At 43.9% G+C, this 24,652-nt stretch overlaps 1 protein-coding gene across 4 annotated transcripts in view; it reads left to right on the plus strand.

The window, feature by feature from the left end:
* The window catches only part of AKT1 (AKT serine/threonine kinase 1), a 138,569-nt gene that overhangs the window by 61,681 nt on the left and 52,236 nt on the right, over positions 1-24,652 (plus strand). For 3 of the 4 annotated variants that reach the window (XM_072630054.1, XM_072630058.1, XM_072630056.1), the window contains exons 3-4: positions 16,205-16,333; positions 24,179-24,290. In XM_072630054.1, the coding sequence (XP_072486155.1) occupies positions 16,205-16,333; positions 24,179-24,290 (241 nt within the window). Of the gene's footprint in view, positions 1-10,353; positions 10,462-16,204; positions 16,334-24,178; positions 24,291-24,652 lie in introns of those variants that run through there. The other variant, XM_072630057.1, reaches the window with a different exon arrangement.

Here is a 24,652-nt window from a genome sequence, read left to right on the forward strand (position 1 = left end):
TGCCTGCCATGTTTCGATGAGTTGGGAGTAACCAACTACAATTCTTTTGATGAGATGGAGTTTCACCAGGCCATTACCATCTTCTCTGCTGTTTCGCCCTGAGGACCTGTGGGCCTTGCCCTCCCCTGCTGTTACACCTTCTATACTCTTAGGTACCGCCTTCTGGTCTCCTAGTGCACCCCAAGTACCTCTGTCCCTTGCTGTCTACACCACAGGTGCAGCCTCATGACTTGGAGGCATTTCTGTCTGCTGTATACCTGAATTCTCTTGGGTGTTGCCTACCTCAGTTAAGTGTGAGCCCTTGGAGAGGTGTTATCATGCTTTTTCTCATTCTGTACCCAGTGCATAGAACTGCCATTAGTATAGCAATCCTTAATAAGTATTCCTTCCTTCCTTCCTAGCAGTTCATTTAAATATAGCTCTGAAAGGGGTTGGGGGGTCAGGCTAGCCTGAGGCAACAAAGTCATCCCAGACATGAAAGGCCTGGCTAACAGTGCAGAGTTGGCTTCTCCAGGAGTATCTTGAGTGTTTCCCTCTTATTTAATTCCAAGGGAACAATTTTAAGTCTCAGACACAACACACATCTTTGTTGAATATTACTGGACTGTGATCTCCTTAAAGACAGGGACCTATCTTACCTAACTTTGGGTCTCCCCTAATGGGGGAGCACCACACTCTGTACTTGTTCAAACATTTATTAAGAGCCTACTGTGTGCCAGGCATTGTGCTAAGCACTGGGGAGACATAAAGAAGCAAAAGACAGTCCTGGCCTTAAGGAACTCCCACTGTAATGGGGGAGACAACTAGCTGACAAATATATACAAGAAAGCTATCTACAGGATAAAAAGGGGATAATTAATAGAGGGAAAGAATTGGAATTAAGAGGGATTGGGGAAGACTTCCTGTTGAAGGTGGGATTTTAGTTGGGACATAAAGGAAGCCAGTAGATGGAGATGAAGAGGGCCAGCCATCCAGGCATGGGGGACAGAGTTAAGAGATGGAGTGTGCCAGGAGGCTGTTGTCCCTGGATTAAAGAATATGTGGTGGAAAGTGAGGGGTAAGGAGACTGGAAAAGTAGGAGGGGACTCCATGGACTTTGTATGCCCAATAGAGCATTTTGTATTTGATAGGTGGTAGGGAGCCAATGGAGTTTTTAATAAGTGTATGGTGGGGGAGTGGTGAGGAAGGGGGAGAAGGGTGACATGATGGGACCTGTGTTTTAGGGAAAATCAATTAAGTGATAAGAGTCTTCATGTTGTTTGAATGAGTTGTTTGTTTTGTTTGATTGTTTTTTAAAGAAAACCACACATATTTCACTTCATGGAAGCCATGCTGGGGAGCCCAGTAACTTTCTCAGCACAACTCAGGGCCTTACAGTGTTTGTGCAGGAAGGGAGAGTGCCCAGCTTGCAGGCAGTTACAGAGTGAAAAGCCAAGTGTTGGTTTTTCCCCAATGGAAACAGCTCTAGTCTTGAGTCGTCTTTTTTCCTCCAAACTTGTGCCTTGTGAGTCTGGAGTAGGGCTTGGACCGTTCATTCACACAGTAAGAATGATGATGATACTAGCTTTCATTTCAACAGTGATTAGGGTTTTCAAAAGGTTTTTCTCACAGCTTTGTGAGATATAGGGAAGTAATCAGTTCAGTAATACTCCCACAGCTAGCAGGCAGGAGACCTGGGAGTTTGGTCAGTCACTCAGCAAAGCATTTATTTTATTATTTTGTTTTTTCAAGTAAACATATTTATGTTTTATTTTTTCTAATTACACATAATAACAATTTTTATCATTTGTTTTTCTCTCGCTCCCTTCCTGACCTCCCCCATCCTTGAGAAGGCAAGCAATATACATGTGCAGTCATGTAAAACATATTTCCATAATGGTCATTTTTGTGGAAAAAAACAAAAACCCAACACATGCCTCCAAAAAACAAGAAAAATAAAGCTAAAAATGCTTTGATCTGCATTCAGACTCCATCACTTCTTTCTCTAGAGGTAAATAGAAGTTTTAATCATAAGCTCTTAGCACTGTCTTGGATTGTTATATTGTCAGTATTTAAGTCCTACTATGTGCCAGGCACTCTGTTAAGACACTGAGGATACAGACATAAAGACTGCTCTGAAAGGAGTTAGGTTTCTATGTTAGGAAACAGCATGTCCCACATATAATGGTACATAAAATGTATACAGGTTAATGAGGGCATGGAGAAGTAATAACCGATGCTTCAAGTATGAATCTTGGAGCAACCCAGAGATTTCAAGAGGCAGAGATGAGGAGAGAGAGCGTTCTAGGCACTGGGCACAGCCTGTGCAAAAACAGAGAGGAGGGAGATGGTGAGTCAGGTGTGAAGGATTCTAAGTACCAGGCAGAGGAATTTATTTGATTCTGGAGCTGATGTCAAGCCAGGTCTCCTGCTTTTCCCGATCCGGTGTGTTTTCCATACTGCTGTAAGAAGAACCCTGGGTAGGAAGGAGATTTCAGTCTGACAAAGGTTCATATTGTAGACGGGGCTTTTTCAAAAAAGGAAAGAGTTGAATATTTTGATTACCCAACCTCCACCAAAAGCCCTGTGCTTTCTGGAAATATATAAAAAGCAGAGATACATCCTCTTCCTTCTGGGAACCCCCAGCTTGAGGGGGAAATGTGGCCCTGCCCTTAGGGAGTCCCTCTGTGAGGGGGAAACAGCTCTAAAGGATAAGGCCCATTTCTCTCCTTCATCCTGTTTTCCCCAAAGTAGAACTGAGCACAGGGCCCAGAAAGGACTTGTCGAACATAATGAAGACTGTTTCTGCTCATGGTTGAGGAATGTACGACATGCAGATGCCTGCTCCCCTTTCTAAGGCTTTCTGGTCCAAAGGAGACCAAATAAAAGAATTGGATGAGAAACAGGAAGTCCTTTGGCCAAAATCTACCTCCTCTTCAGTCTTCCTGCTTTGAATCCTCATTGGATGAGGGAGTAAACAGCCTGGGGGTTGGGGTCTCTTGCCTTCCCTAGAAGATGAGGACAGTTTGTTATGACACAGAAAGTTATCTTGGAACTTTGGGATGGAGTGTTAATCGTTAACAGCCAATAGGGCAGTACCAGCTTGGAATGAACTTTGGGATCTGTCATTTGCCCTATGCTATTCAGTAGTTTCATTGGTGACTGGGATAAAGGGATAGATGGATGGTGTGGTTATTAACTTCGTTCATGACACAGATCTGAGGGTAGATTGGCTTAGGGCATGGCTAGCTTGTTTGAACAGTAATTTCAGTATCCAGAAAGATGTGAAATTGTGACCCTACTTGAATGGAGAAGAATCACTTCTTTAGGACTCTATTTCCTCACCTGTAAAATAAGGATGTTGGATTCAGTGTCTTTTGATGTGCCTTCTGGCTCCAAGTCTGTGATTCTGTGATCTTGACAGGCCTGGAATCTTTCCTCAGTCACTCACTAGCTGTGTGACCCTGGGCAAGTCATTTAACCTTGTTAGTCTCCGTTTTCTCATCTGTAAAATGAGCTGGAGAGGGAAATGACAAACCACTCTAGTATTTTTGCCAAGAAAACCCTACGTGGGGTCAGGAAGAGTCAAGACACAACTGAAGTAGCTGAATAACAGTGTCAACTTTGGTTATTTGTCGAGACTCTTTGTGACCCTGTTTAGGGTTTTCTTGGCAAAGATGCTGGAGTGGTTTGCCATTTCCTTCTCCATCCCATTTTTCAGATGGGGAAACTGAGGCAAACTAGATTAAGTGACTTGCCCAGGGTTACAGAGCTAGGAAGTGTCTGAGGCCAGATTTGAACTGAGGTCTTCCTGACTCCAGGCCTGGCGTTTTATCTACTGTGCCACCTATCTGCTCATAGTAGCTATGTGAAAGGCTACCCCATACGAGAGGAATTAGATTGGGCCTAGGAGCGAAAGCAGTGGTGGAAAGTTACAGGGAGACACATGAAAAAAATAATTTTAATGGTCTTTTATCATATCACCTACATTTCCCATTGTATCCCTTCCCAGCTCACAGAGAACCATCCCTTATAAGTTGTCAACTAGCATTTATTAAGCAATTAACCATGTGCCCTATTTACTGTGCTAGGTGCTTATAGTAAAGAAAAAAAAGAGGAAGAAACAGAATTCAGCCAAGCTCACCATCAGTGAAAAACATGAGCTATGCAGTCTGCCACACCCATGGTCCTCCACCTCTGTATGGAAAGAAGTTGGAGAGAGGGAAAGGCTTTTCTCAGTTTTCTTCTTCGGGGCCAAGCTTGGTCCTAATTTTACATTATTTAGTTTTGGTTGTTTGGTGTTATTCTGCGTTGTTGTAGTTTATTTCACTTTACATCAATTCATATGGGCCTCACCATGTTTCTCTGTATTCATCATATTCTTTATTTCTTATACATAGTTAATATTTCATTACATTTGTATATCACAGTTTGTTTAGCCATTCCCCAGGGAATGCACGTCTCCTTTGTTTCTAGTTCTTTGCTGACACAAAAATATGCTGCCTTAAGTATTATGGCATATTTGGGACCTTTCTTTTTTGTAATTGTCAGCCTTGGGGTATGTGCCTAGCTTTGGAATCTCTCGGTCAGAGAGTGTGGACATTTTGGTCACTTTTTTTGCATAATGCTAAATTACTTTCTGGATTGGGTAGACCAGATCACAGGTTCACCAATAATGTACTGTTGCCGTTCAGTCATTTCAGTCATGTGTTTTTCTGTTTTTCCACTGTCCCTCCAGTAAGGAGGCTGTATTTTGCTATAAGGAAGCATATTTTGACTCAGCATAAGAAGGAATTTTCTGAGGATTGCTGTTGCCCACCAGTGGGACTGCCCCAGGAATCTCTGGGGATGTGTACAGCAGGGATGCCCCTCATCATGAAAGGGCTGCACATGGTGCTTCTTAAGACACTGGTGTCTCATTCCTTGTGAGTCTGGGAAGGCCTGTTGGGAGTGGTTCCTAGATAAGAGTGAGGATAAGGAAAGAGGTGAGGGCTGGGAAGGAGAAAAGAGGGCTGAGACCTTTCACGGAATTCAGGATGTGAATGGCATTTGCCTCTGAGCTGTTTTTCCTGAGCTCATCAATTATTAATTGAGTTTATATTTTCCAGTACTTTATTTTTTTTATTTTTGGGTTTTGTTTTGTTTTTTTTAGATAAAGTAATACACACTTCATTTACAAGAGGACTCTGGGAGGTATGAAGGCAAGGCCACTTCTGGGTTTGCTAGCTGCTCTCCCAAATTGTTCCTTAGGGCATATAGGTCTGGCAGATGGTGGCGGATGGATAGAGAACACAGGACTTGGAATCAGAAGTTGTTGTTAAGTTGTGTCTAGCCCTTAGTGACCCCATTTGGGGTTTTCTTGGCAGAGATCCGGGATTGGTTTGCCATTTCCTTCTTCAGTTCATTTTACAGATAAGGAAACTGAGACAAGCAGGGTTAAGTGATGTGCCCAGGGTCACTTAGCTAGTAAGTGTCTGAGGCCAGATTTGAACCCAGGAAGATGAATCTTCCAGACTCTATCCATAGCACCACCTAGCTGACCTGAGTTCAGTTACTTGTTGCCTGTGTGACCTTGGATAAGTCACTTAACCTGTTCACCTCAGTTTCCTCAATTTGTTGTTACTGTAAAGATCAAATGAGGTATTTATAAAGCACTTAGCACAGTAACTAGTGCATATAGTAGGTGCTTAATATATGCTTATTACCCACCTTTCCCCTTCCCATGGAAGGTGAGAAGATAGAATGTAGCCGTTTCCCTGATGGAGTTTATAGTCTAGTTTGAGAACAAGACCCAAGTATGAGGTGTCTTTAATTTGGGTAATAAGTGAGGGAAGAGTTGGGGTGAGGAGGGAGTGTATTGTGGGTATGGAGAAGAGGACAGAAAGTAGTCTAGTGTGATCAGAACGTTGAGAACAGAGGGGAATAGTGTGAGAAGGCTGTTTGGTACCAGATTGCTGAGTGATGAGTGCTGGACAAAAGGTTTGCACTTGACTCTGCAGATACTGGGGGATGGGGGGTTGTCACTGAAGGGTTTGGAGCACAATGGTGTCATGATCAGATCTGTGGCTAAAAGGGATCATTCTGGAAGCATGTGGATGATGGATAGATGTGGGGCCTGGAGAGGGGAGGATTGAAGTAGGAAGATCTTTAGATTATTGCAGTAATCCAGCTAAAAAGGGACATTAGTGACCATTGGGTTCACTCCTTTCATTGTACATATGGGGGAAACAGACCCAGAGGTTTGCTTTCAGGTTTACATATCTATAGAAATGGGGATAAAATTTTTCCCACCATTCTTATTTAGAGGCAGACTTGTTTCATTCTCCAGGTGCTGCTGATGTGAATGAATGGTCTATAACTTAAATTTATGATACTGTCCACCACTCCTGTCCCCTCCTCCCCAACTCCCCACTCAACCTCCCTAAGTGCCAAGTTTGATAAAGCAGTTGACTAATTAGCAAATCGCCCATTGTTGCACAAAGCACTTGCTCTGCAAAATGTAAATGGGAAAAAAGAAGTTTTTTTCGGTGTGTCAGTATGAAAAATGACAAGAGCTAAAATACCGCGGAGGACATCTGCTGCTAGGCTAGGACGCTGAGCCCTGTGGAAGGCAGATGTTGAGACTCTTTCAAGAAGCTCCCAGTTTACCTTTTCAAGGTCCCACTTAAATAGACAGACCCCATAACAGACTGAGAATCAGGATCCAGACCCGGCCATTAACTTGATGTGGATGACCTCCCAGCAAGGCCCCCCCCACCCCCACCCTGTGCTTTTCTGAGCATCTATTTCCTTGTCTGAAAAATGGGGGTAACCCTTGCCCTGCCAACCTCCCCCAGCTGTTTCGAAGTTCACTTAAGATAATGGATGAAGGCTTTGTAACCCATAAGGCACTGAAATAGAGACAGTGATTATTGTTACATGCAGGGGATTTAAAGAATTTACCTTCCACTGGTGATAGAACCTGTGTGCAGATGAGCAAGTAAATAGAAGATGACTTAAGGAAAGGGAAGACTCAGAACTAGGGGATCAAGAAAGCCTTATGGAGGAGGTATTGGTAGCACCTGGGCTGAGCCTTAAATTTGAAGGAATCTAGAGTCTTGAAATCAGAAATGAGGAAAGAATTCATCCCAGACATGAAGGGCACAGCCTTTTGGCAAAGGGGGAAGAGGGGACGCCATGTTCTTGGAACAGCAAGGAGGACAGTTTGGATGTTGATGTTATTATTATATTATGAGTACCACCACATCTCTTAGCCCTTCTTGTTCTTGCCTTTACAAAAACAAAGAAAGAATCCCTGCCCTTGGGAGGCAGTGAACCCAGTGATGTTGGCGTTCCAGTGTAAGGGGAAAGAACTTGTACTGGGCTAATCACTTGTGCACTGATAAAGTGTCATGTATGAGATTAGGTGCTGGGGGAAGATTTGGGGAGAGAGAGGCCCTCTGGGACTCCCAGGCTTAGGGGCATGGTAAACTTGTGAAGACTGTGGATCAGATCAACAGAGAACATTCAGATAAAACAAGAGAAGAGCCGGTGTCCATCTGAGGAGGGTCACCAGTGCTGAAAGCTGCAGAGATGTCAAGGAGGATACTTACTGAAGAAAAGGCATTTGGATTTAGTCATTGAAACCACTGGTAAGCATGAAGACAGTTGAAAGTTGGAAGTCAGATTGTGCCCAGAATTAAAGAGTTGAGTGGGTGGTGACTAAGTGGAGGAAAACCATTTTGGCATCTATGAGGAAAATGGAGTAGGAGTGGAGAGGGCAGAAGTGGGGTGACCAGTTAGGAGGCTAGGATCAGAGGTTTAGAGTCAGAAGGGAACTTTTTGTTTTTCAGTTGTTTTTAGTTGTGTGTGACTCATCATGACCCCATTTGAGGTTTTCTTGGCAAAGATACTTGAGTGGTTTGCCATTTCCTTCTCCAGTTTATTTTCCAGATGAGGAAACTGAGGCAAAGAGGGTTAAGTGACTTGCCCAGTGTCATACAGTAGTAGATGTCTGAGGCCAGATTTGAACTCAGGAAGACAAGTCTTCACTCTGTCCACTGTGCCACTGAGCTGCCAATGAAGGGTACTTGGAGGCATTTATCTTTCATTTCCCCTATCTCATCAGTCCCTTCATTTTACAGATAATTTGGGCAGCTAGGTAGCGCAGTGGATAGAGCACCAGTGCAGGAGTCAGGAGGACCTGAGTTCAAATCTCTCCTCAGACACTTGACACTCACTAGCTGTGTGACCTTGGGCAAGTCACTGAACCCCAGTTGCCTCATCCTGAGTCATCTCCAGTCATCCTGATGAATATCTGGTCACTGGATTCAGATGGCTCTGGAGGAGAAGTGAGGCTGGTGACCTGCACAGCCCTCCCTCACTCAAAACAAAGTCAAGTGCAAGTCATGTCATCATTTCTCTGGTGGCATGGTCTTCTTCAGCAATGAAGGATGAACACACACACACATACACATGCACACACATATAAATACAGTCTAGAGTCACAGGATTTGAACCGTGGTCTTAAAGGACCCATAATCTTTCTGCTCTACCATACTGTTTCCCAGGACAGAGAACATAAGAACTTGGACTCGTTATATCCAGTTTATCCTGTCTGTCAGTATCTTTTTTGTATGTAGAAGTTTTCATGTTCTTTCTCCCGTTAGACTCTGAGCTCCTTGGGATCAGGGACCGGTGTTGTTGGGTCTTTATTTTGTATTCTCAGTACCTAGCAGAGTGCCTGACACACAGTAGGTGGTTAATAAATACTTACTGACTAACTGATGATGCTTATGTGAGCCAGAAGCACTGGAGAGAGGAGGAAAAATGAGACACTTCCCTCCGGGAACTGAGCTAACATTGTGTTGGAGGAGACAAGTGCATACATAAGTAGATAGAGAATAAATAGAACATCAGGTGGTGCAGCCGACGTGCAGTTGGCAGTAGGTGTTGGGAAAGAAGGGCTGCAGGTAGAATGTGGTCTTTGAAGCAAACAAGACTCCCAAAGGGAGACAATATGTGGGGGACAGCCAGGACAACTTTTTACTGCCTCAGTTTCCTCAGCTGTAAAATGTGGATCATAATAGGGCTTAACTCCCAGGGTTGTTGGGAGAATCAAATGAGATTACATTTGTAAAGTACTTAACACAGGTGCCGGGGCTAAGGAGCAGTATTCAGTACTTGGTAGGGGCATAATAAGTGCACGTTCCCTTTCTCTTCTCTCTTCTAACTTCAGGTTCCGAGGGCTGTCTGCCATCAGACATCTTGGTTCAAATGAGTTTTCCTTCCTTCTTCCTATATATATATATATGTTCTGCTCTTTTAGAAATTATTTTTTTCCACTAGGGAAAATCTCCATTCTCTCTCTTTCTCCCACCTACTCCCTTATACTCACCTCCATTAAGAAAGGAAATGAAACGTTAGAAACATTTACATACATTCTTAAAGAACCCGGTGCTGTGTTTCTTTTGTCTTTTCTTATGGTATAATAATATTCCATTACATTCATATCTCACTGTTGGTTTAACCATTGCCTGATGGAAGAAGGTACCTGCTTTCCTTATAGTTTTTTGTTATCATAGAATGTGTTGCCATACGTATGTTTGCATACATAGGGTTTTCTTGTCTCTTTGACTGCTTTTTGGGTTCATGGCTGATAATGGTGTCACTGGGTCAAAGGGACTTTTCTAATATAATTTCACAGTATTTTTTCAGGATGGCTGCTCCACTAGCAGGGCATTAGTGTGCCTGTAACACCTCCAACGTTGACTATTTTTGGTTTTTTCCATTTTACCAATTGGATGGGCATGAGATGAAACTCCTGAGAGGCTTTCTCAAACGCTCTGCTAAATTTAAGTAGACTGTGTCTGTAGGGTTCCCCTGATCTGTTGGTCTAGTAATCCTGCCAGAAAAGGAAATGAGCTTAGCCTGGAATGACCTATTCTTAATGAAGTCATTCTGGCTCTTAGAAATCACCACTTCCTTTTCTAAATGCTCACAAATCATCTCTTTTAATAATAGGGTTTAGAATTTTGCTAGTAACTGAAGTCAAACTTGCTGTCCCGACCTTTGAATATTCTACCCTTTCCCCTGTTTTAAAAGAAAAGTTGTATTGGTGTTCCCCTCCCTCCTTTAAAAAATTGCAGCCATTTTAGAACCTTCCCTCTTTTCACAATTAGAACATTTTCCCATCTCCACTTTTGGGGTACCTTGCTTACCCTCTCGTTCTCCAAGGTCTTTCAGAACAAATCACATCCAGTAGTTCTTTTGGTACTCAAGTATGTCTGAGGATTTGGACTCCTCCAGGGAAGGCAGCTAGCTTGTGACTTACTATCACCTCACTTACCTTGGGTTTCAGCTTCCTAAAGATGATTTTGGTCCTGTCCTTTCCAGTTCAAAGATCGTTCTGCTTGACGGAGAAAACAGAAGCAAAATAAAAGTTGGGTCTTCTCTGTCTCACTGTCACCATCCCATCCATCTCGACCTCTGGCCAGTCTGAAGGTAGATTCTCTTCTACCCCAGCGTATATTTAAGTCCCTTTGGTTCTCTTTCATCAATCATCCTCTGTTATTCTGAATTCTAGTACTTTTCTTTTCATTCAGATTTCATTGCTTGCTCTTGCTTCTACTGTCTCTCTGTAGCTTTCCGATACTGAGTTATTTGAGAATTTCTCTCTTTTGTTATTTGCATTAATATCTTGAACTAGATCCCCTTTTCTTCCTCAGGATTCCTTCTTGAGATCATGGGACCATAGATTTGGAAGTGGAAGGTACTTCAGAGGTCATCTAGTCCAGGCTTCCTCTCCTCCAATTTTATAGATGCAGAGAAGTCTAACAAGTAGCATCTAGGCCCTTTGACTCCAAATTCAGTTGTAGGCCCTTCCATATTGGGCTTCCTTTGCAGAATTCTATAGGCTCCTACCTATCCTTCCTTTAACCCTTTGAAATCTTTTCTCCTGAAAAGAGAGAAGCCTAAGGTTTCTATCAGACTCTACTTGTTTTTTCTCTTCTGCCACATTATAGGACATCAATAAGCGCTCATTTGAAGAAAAAGATGAAGGGCTAAGATATCAGACCTGGCACAGTGGACAGAGTGCCAGGCCTGGAGTAAAAAAGACCTGAGTTCAAATCCTGCTTCAGACACTATGTGACCTTGGGCAAGTCACTGAACCCTGTTTGCCTCAGTTTCCTCATCTGTAAAATGAGCTGGAGAAGGAAATGGCAAACCACTCCAGTACCTCTGCCAAGAAAACCCTAAATGGGGTCATGAAGAGTCTGATATGACTGAAAACAACTTAAAGAACAACAACAAAAAACATCAGAGCCTATCAGCATATATTTGGGAGTACTGCCAGCCCCCTTGGTCTCGCCACACAGCCCATTCTATAGACTGACTCACATCCTTCGGCAAGGCTGCTTCTACTGGGAAGCTTTCTGTAATTAACCCATCCTATCCCTGCCCTACTTGCCTGTTCATTTTTATGCCTCACCCTTCCCCCAAATTCCACACACTGGTAATCTTTTAGTTGCATATTTGTGTTGCATGACCATTTATTAAGTCCCTGTTATGTGCAAAGCAGGAAGCTGGTGATTTTTTTTGGTGGAGGGTGAGGAGTAAGAAGGAGATATTCTCCTACCTTACCTTCCCAAGGACAATCTTTGACTTCTTTCAAAGCACAGCTCAGGGATCATCTCCAATAGGAGTCTTTCCTTGACCATACTATCTGTCCCCCATCCTTTCAGTCATTAACATTCTCTTCTTCTTGAAATGACTTTGTATAACTCTGCATTATTTTGTATTTACTTGTGAACATGTCTACCCAGTTGACTATAAACTCCTTGAGGGCAGGGATAATGTTCCTAGCACCTAGCATCATTCTCGGGCATAGTAGATGTTTAAATAAATATTTGTTGAATTGAATGGACTGTGATATTTTTTGGAAAGGGAAGTGGATTTGGAGAGAGATACTTGGGTTTGGTTCCTGACTCTATTACTAATTGCTGCCAGGCCAGAGTTTTGGACCAACTGGCTTTACTGTAGAGGGCCCCGAAAGCTTCTCAGCAACTCTCCTCCAGTCTCTTGGCATCTCCTCCACTTGTTTGTCCTCTTCTCAAACACTCCCTCTCCCCCTTCAGCTCTGTGGAGTGAGATGGGGTGGGGTGGAAGGAGCCCTTGGCTGGGTGTCAGAGGAGCTGGGATCTAGTCCTGAATCTGCCATTATGACCTTGGTTTTTCACCATGAACAAGTCTCATCCTTCCCCTCCCTAAGTCTAGGAGATCTCTGATCCTGTCAGTTTACTGAACGTCTTGTACTTCCTGAATCAATCTACAGTCATTCATGAAGTGGTTACTTTCATGTACCAGGCACTATTGCCAAGCTCTGGGGCATCAGAGAGAATGAAACCATTTCCTACCCTCAAGGAGTTTAAATTCTAATAAGGGAGAAAGCATCATCATTGCTAACATTAATATTTAATTAACATTAATTAGTATTAATAATTAAGCCTTTTGTCTCATTTGATCCTCATGCAACCCTGAGTTGGGATGGGGGGAGTAGGTACAATTATAATCCGTATTTCACATTTGAGAAAATGAGGAAACTGAGGCAGAAAGGTTATGTGACTTGCCCAGGGTTGCACAGCTAGGGTGTTCTGGAGGCAGAATTTTAATGCAGGTCTTCCTGACTCCTGGACCGGGGCTCTATCCAGTGTTCTCCATAAGTAGGTATATACAAGAGTTGATATTTTTAATTCTTGAATCTTATTAGTGATCTTTCACTGAGCTATCCAGCTTTCTAGGATTCAGTTTCCCTTTGAATCACATGATGGGTTTGGACTCTAAGGCCTCCAAAGGACTTGTCACTTTTTGTCCTTGGTCACTTGTGGGTGCACATACAATGTTCATTAGGCACTCTAGGCCCAAGTTTCAGGCAGAGTGTATGGAGGGGCCTCCAGTGAAAATGCTTTTCATTTTCAATGCCCAGGTTCCACTTAATGGCTGGCTTAGAGTGATTATCAGTAGTATAAGTTTATCTTTCCCCTCTCTCAAATCAAAGTCCAGTGCAAGTCATGTCATCATTTCTCTGATGTCATGTTCTTCTTTGAAAACGAAGGACGAACACATAAAAACGAACACCAATGATATGAAGTGGAAGGAAGGTGAATACCGGAGTTCTGGGGATCCCTCAGGAAATCCTCTATTTTTGTGCCATCATTTATGCATATTTAATATAACTCCATAGGACAATTTGTCAAATTAGCGACAGAGTCACTCTAGTCTTGACTCTGCTACCAACTAGCTGCGTGACCTTGGTCAAGCCATATTTGCCTCAGTTTCCCTATCTGTAAGATAAGGGGGATGAACTAGTGAAAGATTCATATATAAAGCTAGAAGGGACCTTAGTTCAGCCCACTGTGCCCCATTGCCTCCATGACAGACTGACAAGGAGAGGGTATGCTATAGAAGGAAGGTGAATGTAGAGGGGGGAGATGGGAGGACAGGGCCCCTACAAAAGTGACTTTTGAACTCAGTATTAAAGAAAGACAAGGATTCTAGGGAGAGGGTGCTTAGGCATGGGAGATAAGCAATACAAAGACACAGAGATGAGAGATAGAACATTGTATGTGAGAAAGAATAAACTGACCAGTAAAGCAGGATCATAGAGTGCCTGGAGGGGAACAATGTGCTTGGAAGACTGAAAAGGTAGAAAGAAGGGCAGGCAGGTGGCTTGGCCTAGAGTCAGAAGAATTGAGTTCACATCTGACCTCAGACACTTACTAGTTGTGTGACCCTGGCCAAGTCAACCTGTTTGCCTTGGTTTCCTCATCTGGAAAATGAGCTGGAGAAGAAAATGGCAACCCTCTCTAATATCTTTGCCAAGAGAACCCCAAAAGAAAGGGGCCCTGAAGAGTCAAACAATTGAAGTGACTGAAGAAAAGGAAGAACACAGGTTGTAAAGAGGTTTAGATGGCAAACAAGGGCTTTCTGTTTGATCCTAGAGATAATAGGGTATCTGTTGTGGCTATATACATCCCCTAAAGGATAGAACCATTTGAAAAAAACGAAACCAACAGGTGTAACTGCCTTATGTATTACCTGTTAATCCCAATTTTGTAAACAGAATCTTGATTCCCATCAGCTTTCATTGTCCTCCTGGAAATGAGTTGTCTTTTTCAGTAAGTCTTAGAGAAGTTCTATTGGCTTAAAACTTTACAAACACTTAAATGTACCAAGTGAACCCTGTCATGACTGAGTAAATGCTAGGTGTCCTAGTGGATAGAGCACTGGGCTTGGAATTAGGAAGACTCATGTTTATGAGTTCAAATCCAGCCTCAGACACTCAATAGCTGTGTGATCCTGGGCAGGTCACTTCACCCTGTTTGCCTCAGTTTCTTCATCTGTAAAATGAGTTGGAAAAAGAAATGGCAAACCATTATAGTTTCTTTATCAAGGAAAGCCCAAATAGGGTCACGAAGAGTCAGACACTGACTGAAATAACTTAACAAAATGAAGAAAACTTCTAGGAAGTGAGTTAATCTAAGAAAGAATGCTCCAAATGACTAATAATAAGAGAAACACCCTGAGGCTTTGCCTCACTCCCAAGATGACAAAAAACTGGAATTGTCAGTGTGTAAGGAAAGAGGTAAAGTCACGTATTATTGGGGGAGCTGTGAATTGTTCAGCTTGGAGTTGTGCAGATGAGGTGACGAAATTGCCCATACCCTCTGACCTAGAGATTCGACTATAACTTAATGAGGTCTTTAACCACAAAAAAAAAAAAAAAAAAAGGATCCATATGCACCACAATGTTTATAGCAACGCTTTTTGTGATAGTAGCACCTGGAAATGAACACATGCCCATCAGTTGTGGAATAGCTCAACAAATCATGGTACATTACTATACTAGAAGAAGATGACAAAAAGGATGACTGTGGAGAACCATGGAGAGACTTACATGAACCGTTCCAAAATGAAGTTGAGTCAGAAAAGCAGTGTACATAATAGTTAGCAGTGGAAATGGAAAGCACATTAACTCCAAGCTAGTCAGTCAGTAAGCATGAAGTGCCAACAGTGTTTTAGGTACCCTGCTACCACTGAGTGTGCACTGAAAGGCAAAAGACAATCCCGTCTACTCATCAAAAGTGAATGTTGGAAAACTATTAAGAACAAATTTGACCTAAGAAGAAAAATGAAAGGCTATGTCCCCCTTCACTCCTTTGCAGAGGTTGGGGTCCATGGGTGAGAAACATTGCATAGAGTGTCATATTTAATCTGTTTTTTATTGGTTATGCTGAATTTTTTTTCTTCTTTTTAAGATTATTTCTATAAGCCTTTAAGGGATGACTCTCTGGGAGGAGGACAGAGAAGGGATATGCGGGAAATCTAGATGATATAAAAATCAATGATATCCTTGTAAAGACAATTGTCTTTACATATAATTGGAAAAAATAAAATCCTATTTAAAATATCAGATATTTTTTTTTAAGAGAGTGGCTCATCCTCCATGTCCTTGTGATATAATGGAATGAGCAAATGATTTGTAACTGGAAGAGCTGAGTTAGAATCCCGTGCAGTGGAGTCCCTTTTGCCCTCTGAACCTCAGCTTACCCAACTCTAAAATGAGGCAGTTAGTGACCTAGATGGTTTTTAAGGTCCTTCCCTACCCCCGCTCCCCCGGCTGAATCCTAAAACCCTAGTTTTACATATATTGCAGTGGGATATCCCTACACTGTCACTGAAGTATCCTGGAGCTTATTAGCCCCACCATAGGAGTGCTTGGTGTGAGGCTGTTGCTAAATGTTGGATGTCTAAAAAGGCCAGGTACAAGCTAACTCCAAATGCAAGTACAGGATCTGAAGAGGTTGAATCAGTGAGGCACACGGTAAAAACTGAAGTCATTTTGCTGGTTTACAAACACATATTTAGCCAGAATATACATTGGCCAGAACAGTTTTCCAGGGCCCCACTCAAAGGCACCTGTCCTGTTACAACTGCCTGCATTAGAATCCACAGTCAGTTAGTTCAGAAGAGCTACAGGTAACATAATATGTGCCATAAAGCTGAAGTGAGTACAATTAGCTTATTCCTGTTCTGAGTCTTTGGGATTAAGTGCTATCTATTAGTACTTTCAGTTGCTGAGAGAATGCTTGCTTCCTGTTTAGCCCCTTAGGGTCTAAGACTTAGGCAGAAAAAACAACACTGATGACACTGGGTCTTCACCTCCTGTCTCTGTCTGTGATTTTAGGAGAATACATCAAAACATGGCGGCCACGCTACTTCTTGCTAAAGAGTGATGGGACCTTCATTGGCTACAAGGAGCGGCCACAAGATGTGGAGCAGCGGGAGTCACCCCTCAACAACTTCTCAGTTGCACGTAAGTAGTTCCCTTGATTCTGACAAACTGACCCTTGTGTGCTCACTATTTCTTGAGTACATTTTCTATCATTGGGTCTTCCTAACCTGTGTGACCTCAGGTAAATCACTTAATCACATTGTCTCTCAGCCTCTACAGAATGAAGGAGTTGGATTGGATGGTCTCTAAGGTTTCTTCCATTTCTAGGTTAAGAATTCTACGGATAGGTGAACTTTCTCTCTCTAAATTTGTGACTTTTGTGATTTTTGGACTCATGGTAGCTTAATGCCTCTGCAGTGTGGGACTAAGTCATAAGTGGAAAATAATGGTGGCCTTGAGGAGGCAGAGGACAGGTGAGACATCACTTAGAAGTGACCATGGCATTCTGGGGTACCTTTGGGTCCTCTAAAGATAGTCACCAGTGTTCCCCTTAGAGGAACCTTTGGAGAGCTCATTTCCATGTTCTTCCCATGGCAGCTTGGTTACTTTTGCTGGAAGCACATCTTAATACTGAATTGTCACTCTGCTGACTGTTAAAATATTTTTTAGTTTTTTCTTGTCTGTCTTTGGGAGCCATCCTTTCACCTCTGTCTCTGCTACCTTGATACACTTAGAGGGGCTACCAGCAAAGCTCCTCTAAAAGTGGACAGGCTCTGAGGGGTTAGATTGTCTGAATTATATTCCACAATACGTTCCAAAGTCTTGTGTAAACAATTTTTGAATAGTCTGGGGGTGGACCATTAAGAGATTTTTTTTTTTTTAATTGCCTATGTATTTGCCCCCTTCTCCCTTTTGCTAGTCAGGACTTGACACAGTTAAGTGGCCTGTGGAGTCCTTGAAAGTCTGGGTGCCCATAAGGGAGAAGTACGTGTTCATGTGTGTGGGGGTGGAGGCCCTTCAGGAAGGTAGAGGTTCACTCTGTTCCTGCCACAGGTTTCTGTTGGCAGGCTAAGCTTTCCAGCTAAATTTGGCAGGATTTTAGAACCTGGTTTTTCAGGCTTCCCTCTGCCCCCCAGGGTTGTGCTAGGAGAGGCAAAAGGAAGACTCAGAATACCCTCCTTAGCATGTTCTGTGGTTTGGCAAATTCTCCAGCTCAAATGTTCCCCGCACCAGCCCTGGCCAGAAGTATATGTATGGGTGTGGGGGAGGGGAGGGATTGGATAGAGGCCCTGGAAGCAACCTTGGTTGAGCTGGCTCCGGGTGGGAAGGGTAGAGACGGTCCAGAACCACTTCTCCACAAACCTTGTGGGTTTGCTGGGTTGGGTACCCCTTTCTTCTCCAGACTCCTGCCCTCAACTGCATACAGATATATGGCAGTGTAACAAGAGTCAGGGGAGCTGGACTCTAGTCTTTGCCCTGTCATGATTGAAAGTAAATCCATTCCCCTTTTCAGGCCTCATTTTCCCCACCTGTATAACAGGGGATTTGAACAAGGTGAAATATAGGAGGAAGCACTAGAGGAGCAGACCTAGGCCCCTGTTCATGGAGATCTCATTGTCTGGAAGAGACTGAGGAAAGGCAGCCTCAGGTCCTACTCACAGGGAACTTCTAGTCTGGTTGGGCAGATGAAATTCACCTGGGACAGCAGTAAATGATAAAAAATAGTTTTATAAGGAAGGATTGAGCTGTCTGGTTAGTGGGCATTCTACGTTAGAGGAACACCCCTGGAGGTAAGAAGGAGTGTGATGTGTCTGGAGATTAAGGAGAACATAGGTTTTCCAATTCATATTTGAAGAGGAGTTGGGAAGCCCAAAGATGGTATTTTGGACTGCCCGTGTTTCTATTTTCTGGGTTCTGCCACCCCAAGTAAGTATCAGTTATTTATTCTTTCTTTTACCCTTCTGCTTCCTGCCATTTTTTTCTCATGGGAGGAGAGAAGTCTCTGTGGAGTCTTTGAGTTTCAAAAGGAAGGGGGAGATTCCACCAGAGAAGAGATAACAGGTCAGCAGAAGAATCAGACACAAGAAAGAGCCAGAGGAGAGTAGGAGGGAGGGAGGAGTGAGGAAGATGGAGAATTAAAGACTCTAGGTCACCAGCCTTCCGACCCTGAATGAGGAAGAGAGAGAGGAGAAGGAGGAATTCATGAGACATCATTACCTCTGTCTGCCTATCTTTGCCTCAGACATCCACAGTGAGAGTGCCTTCTACTTAGAAATGTTTGGAGGAGGGAGCCTCCACAGCCTCCCTCTGGGAGTCTGTAGCAGAGAGTCACTTCCAGTCCCCTCATACTGCAGTTTTAGCCTAGCCCCTCTTTTTCTTAAAAGTTGGGTACACAGTACACACCTCCCTCTGGGCTTCCATTGCTAGTGTAAATTATGTATGTGCTGCCCTTAGCCTGTCTGCCAGTCAGCAAACTTTTTACTGTTTTTCAGTCATGTCTGACTCTTTGTGATCCCATCTGGGGGCTTTTTGGCAAAGGTACCGGAGTGGTTTGCCTTTTTTTCTCCAGCTCATTTTACAGATGAAGCAGAGACAAACGGGGTTAAGTGACTTGGCTAGGGTCACACAGGTAGTAACTATCTGAAGCTGGATTTGAACTCAGGAAGATGAGTCTTCCTGACTCCAGACCCAGCACTCTACTGTGACACCTTGTTGGCTTCCAGCAGGACATAAAGGAAAAAACAGTCCCTGACCTCCAGGAACTTATATTCTACTGGGGGGAGAGACAAGGCAGGGGCGGGGGGAGAGAGAGAGAGAGAGAGAGAGAGAGAGAGAGAGAGAGAGAGAGAGAGAGAGAGAGAGAGAGAGAGAGAAGAGAGAGAACACCTTTAAAGATATCCCTTCTATCTGTGAAATTTTTTCTGTATAATAATGAGCATGTTAATAGTAGATATTTATTTTGGGCTTTAAAGTTTAGAATGTGATTCACATTATCTTCTCATTTGATTCTGACAGAAAACCTCTGTAAGGCAATTATTTATAATGATTCTCATTTTTATGACTGTAAAAACAGAGGTTGAATGACTTAGCTCAAGATCACACAGCCTGCTAGCGAGTAGAGCCACATCTTCTGTGTCTTAATTAAACTGTCTGGACTCTGTTCTCACTTCTGTCCCACGAAGGTATAGTTCATATACCGTCCCTTCCTTTTCTTCTGGGCCTCAGCTTCCTCCTCTGTAAAATAAAGGGATTGGCCTAGAAGGTTTCTAAGGCTCCTTCCAGACCTCACAGTCTGCTAGTCAGTGACTTGTTTCTATCCCCGTTTGTATAGATGGGCGTCACTGGGGCTCCTAGAGGTTAGAGGATGTGCCCAGAATCGCCTAAGGGATTTGGTGGAGAACGAAGCCTACAACCTAGGTCTTCTGGCTCCCAGCCTAAGGCTGCCTCTACCCCACTCTCCCACCCCACGTGCCCAGTGAATATCAGTTTCTGCTTCCCAGCTTGGGACATGTTCTAAGGCAGAGAGAAGGCTGCGCTCTTAGAAGTCTTGTTGGTTAATGACTGAGCAGGGCAATTAGGGGCATATTGTTCACCAGACAAAAGCCTTTCCTGTTATATGGTTGGGTGCTAGTGGTTATGAAATGATAAACCTGTATCATTCATCTTGCTGTGCACGTAGTTAGTGTTAGCAGTTGGAGAGGTATCGGTGGGAAATGCTGGTTTGGGGAAATGGGTTGCTAGATCTCTGTCTCTGTCTCTCTCTCTCTCTCTCTGTCTCTCTCTCTGTCTCTCTCTCTCTCTCTCTCTCTCTCTCTGTCTCTCTCTCTCTCTCTCTCTCTCTCTCTCTCTCTCTGTCTCTCTCTCTCTCTCTCTCTCTCTCTCTCTCTCTCTCTCTCTCTGTCTCTCTCTCTGTCTCTCTCTCTCTCTCTCTGTCTCTCTCTCTGTCTCTTCTCTCTCTCTCTCTCTCTGTCTCTCTCTCTCTCTCTCTCTCTCTCTGTCTCTCTCTCTGTCTCTCTCTCTCTCTCTCTGTCTCTCTCTCTCTGTCTCTCTCTCTCTCTCTCTCTCTCTCTCTCTCTCTCTGTTTTTCTTTCTCTGTTTCTACAAACCTGATGGATGCACGAGAATTAGTTGATGTGATGGTGTAGTGGAAGAAGAGCCAGGTTTTAACTCTGCTACTAATTAGCTGTGTGACCTTGGGCTAATCAGTTTGCCTTTCTACACCTCCTCTTCCTTACCTGTGAAATGGGGATAAGTAATACTTAGGATGTCTGCCTCTCAGGGATATTGTAAGGATGCAGGGAATGTGAGTCAAATGCCTTTTCTAGAAGTAGCAAGGACACAGAAAATGGGGAGCACCAGACTCATTCAGAAGACCCAAGTATGAGCCCCCAACTCCTAAAGGATCATCTGTGCTCAGAGGGCGGGGCAGAGCATCGCATGCAGTAAGCTGCTAGCAAGCCAATGGAACTGATATGTCAAATATGGGAAGGAGAGTAATAGGAAGTAAGACTGGAATGGTCGATGGAAATTCTGTGGTGGAGGATTTTGAAATGCTTGTTGCAAATGGATTTTATCCAGGAGACAATAGAAAAATATTTGAGAAAAGGAGTCATGTGGCTGATCTGTGTTAGGAGAATATTAGTTTGTTAGGTGTATAGAGGATGGATAGGAGAAAGGGAAAAAAGGCTTGAGACAAGGAGACTAATTAGAAGGCCATTGAGGGTAGTTCAGGCAAGAGGAGTTTAGACTCAATGATTTGAAGGTCCCTTCCACCTCTGAATGCCGTGTTTTCTACAATCCTGTCTGTTGGTCTGACTGACCAAAGAAGAGCCCATTTCGTTTTTCTCTAAGCTGATGATGGTCAGAGCCCCAGGATCCAGAGCTGAAAACCTTCCTCTGTAATCTCTTCTCTGCAGAAGACTGGAGACTCCTGACATTGAGGCTGGTCTCACTCCACTTCCATTCTGAATACAGAGGGAAATGAACTTGCAAATGCCCAGGAGCACCTTGGGGGTCTTTCCTCTTAGCCTAGATCTTACCCTTCTTCCAAGGCCCTGTTTAGATCATGCCTCCTCTACAAAGCCTTCTCTGACCCTTGTAGTGTACAAAGTCCTGTTCTTCCTGGGAGCTCCAACAGCTTTTTGATACTCATACCTTGAGTTCCTAGCTAATCATCGATTGCAACGTAGTCTTATCTTTTTTTTCTCAGATATAACTTCCCCAATCACATTGTGAGTTCCCAAGAACTGGCTTAATTATGTTCCATTTTTTTTGTCTCAGCTGTTGAAGTGCCAGGCTCATAGTAGGCACACAGTAAATGTTTAATTGGGCAAGTCATTAAGTCTTCTCAGTGCCCAGCTCTCGATTCTGTTGAGGATAGGGAGGGAATATAGAAAAATTACAGATCCAAGCCCTTACCCTTAGAGAATCTGACTTCACTAGGGGATTTGAGAAAGTCACAAACAGGGGGTTTTTAGGAAATGCAAGCAGGGTGTTTGATGTCTCAGTGAAAGCTGGTGCCTTGGAGGAGTGGCCTACCAGTGTGGCCTGAACCGATGGGTGGGATTTGATGATAGAAGGACAGTCTGCTTGGGTTTTGGACAGGTAGCCAGAGAGATTTTTAACAATGCAGTTTTGAAGAGCATGCTTGGCAGCTACAGAAATTGAGTCAGACCTTGTGATGTTCCTTTCCTAATTCTCTCCATCTTTGCCTCTTTCCTTTCCGCTCCTGGGGGCTGGGGGCGGGGGTGGGCATTGGAGCTAGCTCGTGACTCTCGTCTGCTGCCCAGATTGGTTGTACTCTGTGCAGTGGAGTTTTCAGCTCATTTTCTGGCTCATCTGTGATCCCTAAGGCAGCTGGTGGGGCTGGGGGGCCAGGCAGGCTCTGAAGGGCAAGCAGAGAGCAGAGATTTCACTCCTAGGATTGTTCAATATCTGATGTGTGCCCCTGACCCTAGGGGCCCCTCTGGAAGGTCAGTTCCCATGCTCTGAAAAGCTCCTAACCTGCCTGTGCTAGTGCTTGAGATGGAATTCCAGACATTCTCCGCAGACAGCCTGGATTCCCCCAGTCAGGGCCCCTGTCCTGAGCCCTCAAGAGTTTCCCTCCTAGGTTCTGATCCTGTAAATCTTGGAATTTTTAATTTATTCAGAAAGTGTCTTCCTCTCCCTCCCCCCTCTCTGCTGGACATAATGTGGTGGGGACTTAAGGGCAGGTGGGGAACACTTTGATTTTCAAATTCCTTCTAGGCTTCTTATTGTGTGGCTATCACCCTCTCCTCTCCCCACCCCCCTTCCCATGACATTTGATCCTTCCAGTGTTTAGAGGGGCTTGATGTTCAGAGTAGCAACCACAGCTTACATTTCTGGAGTGTTTTAGAATTTACCAGGCTCTTTCCTCATGTGACATGTCGCCCATCCAGTAGGTGATTTCAGTAATAAGGGTTTGGATTGAATTGATGTAAAAACAGACCTGCCCTTTCAGGTCAGTATGGATAATATAAGCCCCTGATTGATTCAGTTCAAAGGGCATTTCATGGATTCTTGTTCAGGTACAGGTTGGACTAGATCATTTCCAAGATGAAGCTTCCATCATCCATCAGATGCCTAGGGTGAGAGCTAAAGAACATCCGAATTTCTCAGATAAGGGTCCTACCCTTCATGGACCTAAGAGTTTAACAGGGGGATATGTGCCTTACAGAAGTCCATACAGAGTGCAGTGTGAGGGGATGGGACGAGGGAGATTGCTGTGAATTCAAGGGCTGCCTGGAGAGAGAAGGCGTTTGAAAGATGGGTAGGAATTTAGCAGCTGGAGAAGAGACATTTGAGGCAGAGGAAATAGCAAAGGCACTGAGGTGAGGAGACCAGGGTACGTTCAGGGAGGAAGAGAGAGTGGAATTACTTGCCCAGAGTTACCCAAGTAATAACAGGTAGAGTCAGACCTCCTGACTCTAAATCCAGCACTCCTTCTGTTGATATGTCCATCCTGCTGCCCCTCGGCTATCCTGTTTGTCTCTAGCTGTAAGTGTATATGAATGCATGTTCAAGGGTCCTCTACCTACTAACAGGTTCATACATGTTTGCAGGTTGTTGGGAAATATAACTGTTCCTGTTTGTGTCTTGGGTTGTGGAGGTGAGGGAGTCAGGCAGCATTGGATATTCACACCCAGAAGGACCCGTTGTGTCCACATGAACGTAATCTCTGACCTGATGACAAATGGGAGGGTAGCTTGAAGCACATTAATAGATGAGGAAACTGAGGCTTGTGTAGGTTAAGTGACTCGCTCAGGGTCACAAGATGTAAAGATTAGATCAGGGAATCGGAACCCAGGTCTCCTGATTCCAAATTCCATTATTTTCCCCACTCTGCCTTGACAACAAGTGCATCCATCTCCGGTTTTACAACATTCTTTTGGGGTGAAATCTCCCGAGTGGCTCACCCTATCTGTGAACCTCCCTCCCCAGACTTGGAGATGATTTCTAACTGAGAGATGGTGTCACTCTCAGGACCTAGTGTGAGTTGTGTGTCTTATTAGAGGATTTAGTGCTGGAAGGAATGTGAGAGGTCGCCTAATCCCATCCTTTTATTTGATGCTAAAGGTAGCTGGGTCTCAAAGAAGGGAAAGACTTTCCCAAGATCACCCAGTTGGTTAGGAGGCAGAGCCAGAATGAAAACTTAAGTTCCCACAAGAGTTCTAGTGCTTTTTTTCCTCGTTTGGGTCTCTTTCTTTGACCTGGAAAGCCCACCCTGCCCCTGGTTCTTCCTCACCACATAGGGGTCCAGAGATCCACAGTGTTTGCCCAGGTCCCCTGGCTTCTCAGCCCCTCCCTCACCCGAGCTGCACACAGACAGTTTCTGTAGCTCCCTGAGGAGCGTACAAGGAACATTCCCTGGCTGATGAATCGAAGCCACTCGAGGGATTGGAATAAAGACAAATGATTATTTAAACCTGCTTACATACCGTGACTTCTTTTCCTTGACTGTGGTAGAATGCCAGTTGATGAAGACAGAACGACCCAAACCCAATACATTCATCATCCGCTGCCTGCAGTGGACCACGGTAATTGAGAGAACGTTTCACGTGGAGACCCCCGAGGAGCGGTATGTTTCATTCATGTTTAATAGAGAAACCCCTCCCCGAGACAGATGGGAAATGGGAGAAGGGGAAAGAAAGGAGGGAGGTGTATTATAAAAAATTCCAGATTTTGAGTCAGAGGGCCTGGGTTCTAAAAGTAGGGTATTATTACCTGTGTCACTTTGGGTAAGTCATGTCTGGGCTTAGTTTTCTCACCTTTAAAATGAATTTGGACTCATTCACAAGAGCCCTCTTAATTCTAATCCTAATCTGAGCCTCTGATTTTACAGGGGCTGACATGCCTCATTAAGTAGATGCTCTTCAGGATTGGTCCATTTTAAGGGATAATTCTTTTTCCCCCTTTCACCATAAGGCCCTAAAGGGTGCC

This window comes from Notamacropus eugenii, chromosome 1 (assembly GCF_028372415.1).
Source record: "Notamacropus eugenii isolate mMacEug1 chromosome 1, mMacEug1.pri_v2, whole genome shotgun sequence".
Lineage (NCBI taxonomy): Eukaryota > Metazoa > Chordata > Mammalia > Diprotodontia > Macropodidae > Notamacropus > Notamacropus eugenii.